Here is a 10566-nt window from a genome sequence, read left to right as displayed (position 1 = left end):
GGCGGGCGGGAGGGACGGGACGCGGTGCAGTGTTGTTCTTTCCCCCGCCAATATTGCACTCGTCCCGGCCTCCGGCCCCCTCGGCCCCCCGGCTTCCCCCTCACCCCGAGCGGGGCAGCCCCAGCCCTCCTGGCTCTCGAACCCGGCTGCTCTTAGACTGGAGTGTCGCCGCTGCCACCGTGAGTAAGTGGGGCTGGGAGGACTTTAGCCATCCTCCGACCACCACCCCATCCTTCACCTAACCTCCGTCCTTCACCTAACCCCCGTCCAGCACCTTCCTCACCGTGCCCCAAACTCAGACAAACTTCCTCTAGATCTCTAACTTCCATTCTACTAGTCCTCTCCCCGCCTCAGGTTTTTTCCTGCTCCCCACACTATCCCGGCAAAACCCCTAAAATAAGTAATTGCACTGGCTTAGAAAACAATTGGAACTTTATGGCAACGTGCTGTTGTCTTTCCTGGCGTTAATGCCTGAGAAATACCCCTCAAAAACTTCTCATGTCCTGAACAGTGGGGTCACCACACCTCTGGGGCTGAAATGATGGGTGCCAGAGGAGGTTCTGTGTTTGGCTGAGGGGCTGTAAATTAGACCCCAGGGTCTCCAGGATGGACCCCAAGGCCTGAGGGTCTAAAATCAGGATTCTGAAGCCGGTGGCCACCTCTTCACACTCTTTCCTGGAGCAGCTGCCTCCGGAATGGCTCAAAGTCCTCCGGCACTGTGTCTGAGAAAGGAGATATGATTAAGGTCAGAAGAAGTGACTCCCATTAGGGCAGGAGAGGTCAGGCTGATCTCCGTCTGGAGCCTCACCATTGCATCGATACTGGAGATTGGACCAAATGATGTTTTCTTGGGAGAAGCAGAATACACCAAGACGCCCCCCTCGCATGGATGTGTCAATGATCACCCCAGAATCGGCCACTAGCTGGGAACCCTCATAAAGCTTCACCCTGTCCAGGATAGGGGTGTCCATTGGTGCTAGGGTGCCAGTGGACACTGTGCCACCATGACCTGGCCCTGTTCATCCCCAACCCCCCTTGGGCTCACCAGGCCTGAGAGAAGGGAGGTGGGGAAAAGGGAGGAAGGAAAGGGGAGGGAAGGGGGGTGCTTTTCTCAGGCCTGGGGCCCCTGGCTCTTTGTCCAGCCCCCTTTGCATCTCAAAGCACCAGCCGCATTCCAAGCGAGGATTGGGTTGCCATGACGATGAGTACAATGGGCTGGGGGGTGAAGTCACCAGCTTCCCAGGCTCTAGTCCACCCCCCCATCCCCTGTCCTGGTGCCCCGCAGCCCCAGGCACCTTAAAGGGGAACCAACCCAAGTCCCTGCACTCTGGGCTCTTGGCCATTGCCCCTCCCTTCCCTGCCATCCCCACCAAATAGGAAATGCAAAGTTGTGGACAGAGTGCTGAACTGAGAAGCCTCAGCCTCGCTACTAAGAGGTGTGGAGTCTGGGTTTCCATAAGCTCTTCTGTAAATGATGATCCCTTCCAGGTCAGACACTTTGATGAGGCAGGTTCTGGGCTGTACCGGTGATGGGGCTGGATGTGATGTGCCTCTCCACAGACTGGCCTGGGGTTTGGAGGCTCCCAGACGCACCCTCATTTTACAGAGGGGAAAATGGGGCACAGAAAAAGAAGGACTTGCCCAACATTGCTTATAGGTCCTCGGCAGCACCAGCACCAGAGCCCAAGCTGCCTGGTGTTAGGAAGAAAGCAGGGCCAGGACAGCAAGTCTGTGGTGAGAGGGGAGGTAGAGAGAAGCGGTCCCAGTCCGGGCCCAATGGCATCAAGGCACTGGGTAGAGGGGAGGTCACTGGGGAGTCCCAGCTAGAGGTGAAGGGAAGGCTGGGCCTGGGGTCCCTCGGGAGGGCTCAGCCCCTCCCCTCACCGAATGTAGCCAACTTGAGGCCGGTGCAGCAGCTGCCAGCGGTAGGAAGTCTTGTCACGCCAGCCCACATTCCGTGGGTCAGTCCACAGCAGCCGCACCTGATCAGGGGTGTGACCTGTATGCCACAGGGCATTCCTGAGGTGCTCGCCTGGGCCAGACACTGATGTCACTGCCTAGGGGGCATCGGCAAACACAGTGGGTCAACCCCAGGACCCGACCGAGGGAAGACGGCAGGTTGGTAAGTGCAGGTGGAAAAGGGAGTCAGGAGAATATTCTGGAGCCCCAGGGAGCCAACCTCCAGGCCAGATGTCTGGGTAAGAGGGTTCCCCCTACTCAGGCAGTGGGGGAGGCCCCAGGGTTGGTGGGGGAGCCTTTGGGAAAGGGCCCTGGATTGGGGAATCTGGGCAGCTGCGGGACCTTGAGCTGTAGCCCGGGCTGGGCAACAGCCCGGAAAGGTGTGGCCTGCCAGTAGGTCTGCTCCGTTTGCTTCCACATGACCACATAGAAGCGGCCGCTGTCCTGATAGCTGAAGAGAAAGCCTGCGTAGTCATCATCAGTCACTGTGTTCACATGGAAGGTACCTTCAAAGTCCACACCATTGAAAGCTGTATATCCTGGGGGCAGGTGGGTGGATGGGATCAGGGTCAGGGGCAGCAAAGCTACTGATGCCCATTGTGGGGTGGGGATGGGAAGGGATGCCTGCTAAATGTGTGGCTCCATCCTCTGCCTGTAGGACCCCTCCATTTGGAAGTCATTGAAATTGTTGAATTGGGTGTCCCTTACATACCAACTGCCAGGCCGGGATCACTGTTCATGGTCTGAACGATTTCCATGCCCTGGTGGTATGCAGTAAAGACAAAAGCCCTGGTCCAGGTGTGCTGCCCTCCTTAGGCCCTGCTTGCTAGTCTGGCCTGACAGCACCCGCCCAGCCCACTGCCCTAGTACCTGGTTGAGCACGACCCAGTTTGGGTCAATCTGAGCATCACCCTCAGGATCCAGGACGACGGTCTGATAGGCCCGAAAATCCGTGAGGGTTACCTCTGCACTTTCAGGGCACACATCCAGGGGGTCAGCCACTGCATCATTGTCAAAATCATCCTCACACACATCACCAACGCCATTGCCTGGGCAGGATGAAGCCAGGTCCTCAGGAAGGCCCTGGCCACTGCCAGTAGCCAACACTTCCACCTCTCGGGCCTTGAGATGTTGACCTCTCTCCACCACCCTGCCTTCCCTCACTCCCCAGCAAGGCCTGCCACTTCTCCCTGAGCAAAGCCCATGCCAGCCCAATCATCTGAGGACTCCAGCCTTACCATCTGAGTCCTTCTGATTGGGATTAGGTACCAGGCGACAGTTATCAGGACCAGGAGGCATGTAATCTGGGACACCATCATTGTCATCGTCCCCATCACACTCATCTCCAAGTCCATCATTGTCTGAGTCCAGCTGGGAGCTGTTGGGCAGCTGTGGGCAATTGTCCTTAGTGTCCTGATGTCCATCGCCATCACTGTCCAGAAAAAGAGGCACCTAATAAAGGCTTTTAAAGGTACCACATCCTTCCCCACTCTTCTGCTTAGGAGTCTCTGGGGTTTACCCTGCATTCAGCCAGACCCCTTGCGGTCAGCCAGATGAGGTGAAGGTCCAGCAGTAAGAATGGAAGGTAGACTATGGGAATGACCTGCTACTCGATAGTAGTGGAGAGTTAAAGTTAGATCCTAGAGGGAATTGAGAATGTCCTAGAGGAAAGTAAAGTATCCCCTAACTTTCCATCTCTTGGCCAAAACCCTACCTGTCTTCATTGGTGTCACAGACATCCCCCACCAGGTCGCTGTCTGCATCTGTCTGAGAGAGAGGGACCCATTCTCACCATCTCCTCTTGATAACTCTAAAGAGGGTGACCTGACCACTTCCCATCCAAAGGGCTGGGCTTCATCCACCAGTCACTCCACCCCTTCCCTGCCCTCTCCATTCCCCTGTACCTGGGTGGGATTGCTCATTTCAGGGCAGCTGTCGCAAGCATCTCCCACCCCATCCTCGTCCCTGTCTGTCTGCAGGGGGTTGGGGACTTTAGGGCAATTGTCCAATCCATTGGGGATGCCTAGAAGATATGCAGGTAACACAAGGTTATCACTAGAACGAATCACTCTGTCTTCTAGGTTGGTGAAAGCCCTGAGCTCTATCTCCCATCCAGAGGACAGCTGGTCAGGAAATCTGCCTGTAGCTTGTCTTATCCTTTTGCCCACTCCCTGCCTAACCCCACACCCTCTCTCACGTTCCCACTGACATCTGCCACAGGTAATCTCTCACCCAGGCTGACTTCCCCCAAGCATTGCCCTTCCCGAATTCTCAGCCTCCCCGCTTCATTCCCACCATATCCAAATTCTTAGAGGTTTCCCAGCATGCCCCGCCCCCTCAGCCCCAGGCCTGCACCATCCCCATCCACGTCGTTGTCACAGGCATCCCCTTCCCCATTGCCATCTGTGTCTTTCTGGTCATTGTTGGGAACGTTGGGGCAGTTGTCACAGGCATCACCAAATGAATCTGTATCTGAGTTTTGCTGGTCCTTGTTGGGAAACAGCCGGCAGTTGTCCTGGGTGGGAGGGAAAGAGTCAGGCCTCCCTTGAACCACTGGCCACCTCGCATCTTCCTCATCCCTGTACCCTTGTCTACAATCACCACTCCTGTGACGACCCACCTGCTTGGCTCCGTCCCACCCACCCAACTTCCCTGTAGTCCACCTCATCGTGGGCACCAGGGTTATGGCTCCCTAACGTGGAGTATTAGGGCCCCTCCTCAGGAGCTGCCAGTGGCCAATGGAGGACAGGGTTATGGGACAAGGCAACAGCGTCACAGAGAAGCTGGAAAGGTCAGGACATCTGGGAGCCACCTCAACATTCTTGATCCCGTCCCCATCAGCATCATCATCACACTGGTCCCCCACACCGTCGTTATCAGCATCTTCCTGCCCAGAGTTGGGTGTCAGAAGGCAGTTGTCCTAAAGGTCAAGGGGAGGAAATGGATGGATGAGTTCTGTCCTACCCTAGCCTGGGGTGCCCTATCCTGCTCACTTGCCCGCCTGCCCCCAGCACCTGCTTGCAGTGTTTGTTGTTGTCCATGCAGGGCAGCGCCTGGTCCGGGTAGCCATCAATGTCTGTGTCGGGTCCACACACATTCCCGTTCCCAGCCCAGCCCACGTTACACTGGGGCAACACAAAGGGTGGAAGTTAGTGGTCTGGGCTGGCTCCCCACAACCCACCCTCTTCAGGCTCTATTTTCACCAACCAGTTTCTGGGCCCGGGCCCACCTCCCTTTCCCATGCAAGCCCCCACACCAGTCCCTAAACATGGTCACACACACACCCCTTTTCTTCCAAGCCCCAGGCCTAGCTCACCAAGCAGGACACTGCACCATCGCGTTCAAAGAGACAGTGCGCGTGGACATGGCAGGGGCTGTGGGTCGGGCTGTGGCAGGTCCGGGCTGGGAAGCAGCCCTGGCTCTGGTTGCCCAAGAAGCCCAAGCGACAGGGACCACACTTGAAAGAACCCTAAGAGTAGGGAGGCAGTGTCTCAGGAAGGAGGGTCAGCCCACCATAACCAGCAACATCCCCATCCCCTGAGGGGTGTAGGAGGGACCCTCACAGCTAATAGGACAGGTCCACTACTTATCTCCTTTAGGTTCTCCTCACAACTTTTTAAGGAGGGTAATAGCCCCATTTCTCAAGTGAGGATGCTGAGGCTCAGAAAAGGTAAATAACTTGCTAAAGGCCATGGCTAGTAAGAGGCAGAATCAGAATTCCAAACCGGGTCCGTGTTGAACACCTACCACATGTAATGTCCTAGAGAAGGAGGAGGGGAAGCAGGAAATCTGAAGAGGGCGTTGCACATTCCCACCACCCAGACACTCAGGTGTTCAGCTCACCACAGTATTGGTGCAGATGGAGTTTGGGTCGCAGCCACCATTGTTACCATCATTGCATTCATCAATATCATTGCAGACCTGAAGGAGCAGACTTTGGGTAAAACCAGACCTACGGTGGGTCTCCTCAGATACAGGAGAGAGCACTGGTGTGGCTTCATCTTTGAACATGGACATGAAGCCCAGACCGAAAACCAATGCGAAGCTGGCAGATGAGCCAGGAGCCTCATCCCATTTATCACAAGGGCTCCACATCCAACCCAGAAGCCCCCCGCCCCTGCAAAGACAAGATCTTTTGTCCACGGACTCTACCCAACCTGACCTGTTTGCTAGCCCGGGCGTAGTCGATGCCCACACCAGACACCCGTGTGCCTTTGTAGCCTCGGGGACAGGCTTCACAGTGGAAGCCAGGCATGGTGTTGACGCAGCTGGAGCCCGGGAAACACGGGTCCGCGTGAGCACACTGGGGACCAGACGAGAAGAGGTCAGGCCCCTGCCTGTGATCCCAGGACCACTGCTCCTGGTCTCCCTGTTTGCAGGCCTACCCTCCCCAACCTCATTTATGCTCTGATCCCACCCCCAGCCTCCTGTGGGTTCCCTCCTAGCCAGCCCTCTCAAAATGCCCCTGCCACTCTCTCAGCTCCTTCCCTGCGTGGCCCTGCAGTCTTCATCCCAGACTTGTCTCCCTCCCTTCTCATATGTATTTTCTGGTCTCCAGCCTCTCCTAAACCCAGGGTTCCTCTGCTTCTGACCAACATTCACCCCACCTTCTTGGGCCTCTCCTAACTCCCTCACCCCAGCTTTCTGTGCCCTTCCAGAAAGGGTCCTCACCCACCTCATTGATGTCTGTGCAGTGGGTGCCGTTGCCCTGTAGGCCAGGGGGGCAGGGCCCACAGCGGTAGCCGGGGTACTCATACACTTCCATGCAGTCCACGCCTCGGAAGCAGGGGTTGGGGCTGCAGTGGGAACGCTGTTCATGGAAGCCTGGGTGGGGGGTGGGCACAGTCAGAGTCACCTAGAAGTCACCATTTAATTCACCAGAAGTGGAGGCCAAAGCCCTGGGGTGGGGAGCACACTGACGCCACCTGGAGCCCTCCTCTACTCTCCTACTCACCGCACACCTGACACTCCATGATGGTGTTTCGGATCAGGGACATTTCTTTCACCTGGTAGACAGAAGGATGGGGCAGAGTCAGCTCTTGGCATCCGCCACCCCACCCCAGAATCAGCGCCACCCTTCACCAGCCCACTAAACCTGGTCTCGGATGTCATCCCGCAGCTCTACCAGGATCTGGTTGAAGAGGGTGAGTTGGGTGACCAGCGCCTTGGTCTGCTCCCCTGTCAGGGTCCAGGGTACAGAGAGGCTCAGAACTGGGGCACCAGCCCCGGGACCTCTCTGGGTAATAAGCCAGGTGCTGCCACTGCTGCCCACCCATCTTTAAACCCCACCCCATTCCTGGCTGAAAAGGACTTAGTTTCAGGCAGCTGCTCCTCCCCCCCCATCTTCATGCCCCTTCACCTCAGCGAGGCCTACTCACCTAGGATGGAGTGCAGTGCGTTGGCCACTAGAGAGGACAAGAAAACACAGAGGGTGGACATGTGAGGAGGGGCCTGGCTGGTAAGGAGGAGGGAGGGAACAGGAACGAAGGGCTGGAGTCTTGGAATAAAGACGTGGTGTCGAATGGTAGGAGGGCAGTGGTGGTGCACAAGCAGCACCTGCTTCCTCCACTGGATGAGGGTCCCTCTAAGGGAGCTGCCTCACAGATAGTCGAAACCCAAATCCTCCTGTTCCTGGGCATGGTAGTGGCAGAAGGGATCCAAGTGAGAGGCGACCCGAAGCAGGGCCAGGGCCCCAGTACATTCCATTTCCTCTCTCCCAAGCTTCCACCACAAGAGCTCTTTGAAATATCTGGGAGAAGTGGACACTTTATTTAGGTAAGAGCCTCTGAGCATCCCTGTTAGAGAGACCAGGCAGATGGGCAGTGCTTAGGTAAATGGCTGGTAGGTGACAGATGCCAGTGGGAGCTAAAAAAGACTCAAGACCCTTAGCTCAGTCAACCAAGAAAGACCAAGCAGCTAACTTCCTCACCCCCACGCAGAGTTCTTCAGAGTTCTATTCTTTTTTTGGATCATTTTATTTTTCTGGCCACCCTGGTAGGTGGGATGACCTTAAAGGAGATTTTTTTGACCCACACCTCCTGCTGGGATGGTATTATTTGGAGATCATAGAGTCAGAGGTGAAGGAGATTTGGGTTCACAGAGTCAGAAGCCCCAGGAATAGGTGAGCCGAAAGAACTGCTGTTAAGGGGGAGGGAGGTCAACAGGATGGGAGGGACCCGGGGTCCAGGATGTCAGCTAACAGAAGTCTGTGTTACCTGCACTGTGGATAGACTCATCCCCCTGGAACGGACACTCACTCAGGGCTCCGACCCGGGCCATGGACCCGCCCAGAATCATTTTCATAGATTCCACGAAGCCCTGGGGGGACAGAAACAGAGTAGGGTGGGAGGACCTACCAATTCTTCCTCCCACCGGTGCAAACTGTTTCACAGACACTCAGGGGGTCCTCCTTTCCTGCTCACCTGCATCCTCAAATAAGCCTTCTGTCCTGTCCTAATCTCCAGCCCACTGACTTCCGCTGGAGGAATGGGGGCCAGGGCCGGAAGGCCAGCATGCTGGTCACCCAGTTTGCAGTCCACGTAGAGATGCAGGGCAGGGCTGGGTCTGGACGGACCTTGGAGTCGCAGGAGAGCCGTGTGTGTGCGCCCGTCAGCCAGGCCTGCTTGCTGTAGGTTCACTGCATGGACTTTGCCATCTTCCCGCTGGTACCGCACCAGCACTGCCCAGAAGGGGAGGTCAGTATGCGCACCGTCCCCCATCCCATCTCCCAGCTGAGAGACGGGATGGATCAATTCTTCTGAATACCACATCTCTAGGACTATCATTCCTTATCCAGCTATGTATCTCTCAACACCTTGTACATAATAGGTACACGAAAAATGTTTTCCAAATTGATTCAAAGACTAGGACTTTCTTAGTCTTCAGTGTCATCAGATCACTCTCTCCCGTTAGGGTGGCAGCTGGTTCCGTACCCACTGAACCGTCCCAGTGATCTGAGACAGTTCAGATCCCTGGGACACAGTGATACCACTTCTGGGGCACAGAGACATGCCTCCCCTCCCCCCAGGCATTCCCACATACAACTCCCATTCCTACAGATGCCTCACCCTATTGTTTGGGTGCCTGGCCTCCTAAGGCACCTCCTAAGCACCAGGTGCCCCTGGTGCCTGGACACAGCCTGATGGGTCCACGGTCCCCACTGGAGCCCAAGGAGAATTAAGGGGGATCTGAGAGTGGGGATGAGGAAGAGTGCTCAAAGGAGTCACCACGGCAGGAAAGGAGATGCCCACCAGTCACCTTTGTTGATCTTGCCCACAACAGAAGCCTCCAGCCACCGTGTGTTGTCTTGGCGAGAGTAGAGGCCGAAGAGGACACCACCCTGCTTGGGGGGCAGGCGGAAGGTGGACAAGAGATAGATGTCCCCAGCAGTGAGCAGGGCTGTCCGTATCTTCTCCACCACAGCTACCATCTGCCGGGACTCGCCCACAGTCAGCAGGTCAATCACTGGTCACGCAGGGATGATCAAGGTCAGACCCCTGTCAAATGCTAAGGCCTGCTCTCTCCTCTGAGCCTTCGGGGGTGGGGCATCCTTCATCACCACCTGACAGTGTTAGTCACCTCCTCGAAATTCAGCCCTTGTCGCCATCAGAGGACAAGGCATTGTGCCTTCCTTACTGCCACTCTGGGAACCAGCAGGCCTGAGGCTCACTTGGAAATACAGAAACAGCACCCCGCAAACTTGAGATGCTCCCACCAGGTGGCGCAAAGGAGTCACTGTGCTGATCCCAGGCAGGAGTAGCACCTGGTGCCCACAGCACAGAAATAGGAAGGCAGTTTCTCTTTACACGGCTGGGTTTGGCTCATTCCACACCCTAGTGCCCCTCCTCCCATCCTGGGGGTTCAGCATGCTCGCTCTGGATGAGAACAGCTGCTCACTGAAGGCTCCGACCCTCCTACTGTCTGGCTCTCTCCTACAGGAACGTACGACCCAGCTCCTCTGCCTCCTGCGTCCTGGCCAATCTGTGGTTTCCCTTCCAGCCAGCAAAGAATCTGTGCCTGTGTCATCTGCTCCAGCTACCTCTCCCACAGCCACAGGCCCATCCTACCACCAGACCTCCAGGAGGGCCCAGACCTCTCGGTCCCCACCCCCCATCCCGTTCTTAGGTAGCCAGGAGCCCAGGGGTGAAAGAAGCCACCTTTGAGCTGCTCTCCCAAACCCTGGGGTGCCTGGGGTTGCTCAGACACCAACCCAGCCAGGCAGCCCTAGCTAGCATCCAGCTCCTGAGTCCTCTGCCCTGGCCTCATGCTGACCCTGGCCAGCTCCCGCTCATCCACCACCTTCTGGTGTCAACTCCTCCCCAAAGGGCCATAATTTCATCAACTCTTCTCTCTGATTCAGTGTCAGGACTCTCCCCTCTCCTTTTGCCCGCATGCTCCCTGCTATTAGGCTGGGGGCAAAAGGGGAGGAGGCAGAGAGGGGGCTAAGAAGATTGGTACAGGCTTACCCTGCAGGTCCTGACTGGCAGATGTGAAAGTGCAAAGGAGGAGAAGAGCCAGGGCCCCCCGAAGTTCCTGCGTCTCCATGCCGCTCAGCCGGCTCACTACCCCTGGCAGGCAGGCGGCTGGGAGGGGAAAAGGCTAGGCGGA

General features: G+C 56.5%; 1 protein-coding gene across 2 annotated transcripts; it reads right to left on the bottom strand.

Moving 5' to 3' along the window:
* Positions 1-414: 414 nt before the first annotated feature.
* On the bottom strand, positions 415-10537 carry THBS3 (thrombospondin 3). 2 transcript variants are annotated; one of them, XM_024748155.1, is made up of 23 exons: positions 10425-10537; positions 9217-9423; positions 8382-8638; positions 8175-8277; positions 7338-7364; positions 7055-7137; positions 6914-6965; positions 6635-6783; positions 6122-6262; positions 5803-5880; positions 5276-5428; positions 4974-5084; positions 4772-4879; positions 4315-4474; positions 3864-3982; positions 3674-3726; positions 3198-3391; positions 2830-3008; positions 2672-2720; positions 2302-2498; positions 1885-2057; positions 809-948; positions 415-722 (listed from the first exon to the last, which is right to left on the bottom strand). In XM_024748155.1, exons 1-23 carry the CDS (start codon positions 10501-10503, stop codon positions 664-666), a joined length of 2871 nt encoding a protein of 956 aa, XP_024603923.1. In that variant the 5' UTR covers positions 10504-10537; the 3' UTR covers positions 415-663. The 2 variants fall into 2 exon arrangements, with proteins under 2 accessions (XP_024603923.1, XP_024603924.1); XM_024748156.1 differs by lacking the exon at positions 809-948 and having other exon boundaries at positions 633-722; positions 10425-10503.
* Positions 10538-10566: the final 29 nt, after the last annotated feature.

The sequence above is a fragment of the Neophocaena asiaeorientalis genome, unplaced genomic scaffold (assembly GCF_003031525.2).
Source record: "Neophocaena asiaeorientalis asiaeorientalis breed wild unplaced genomic scaffold, Neophocaena_asiaeorientalis_V1.1 scaffold76, whole genome shotgun sequence".
NCBI lineage: Eukaryota > Metazoa > Chordata > Mammalia > Artiodactyla > Phocoenidae > Neophocaena > Neophocaena asiaeorientalis.
This window is presented reverse-complemented; position numbering and strand designations above follow the sequence as displayed.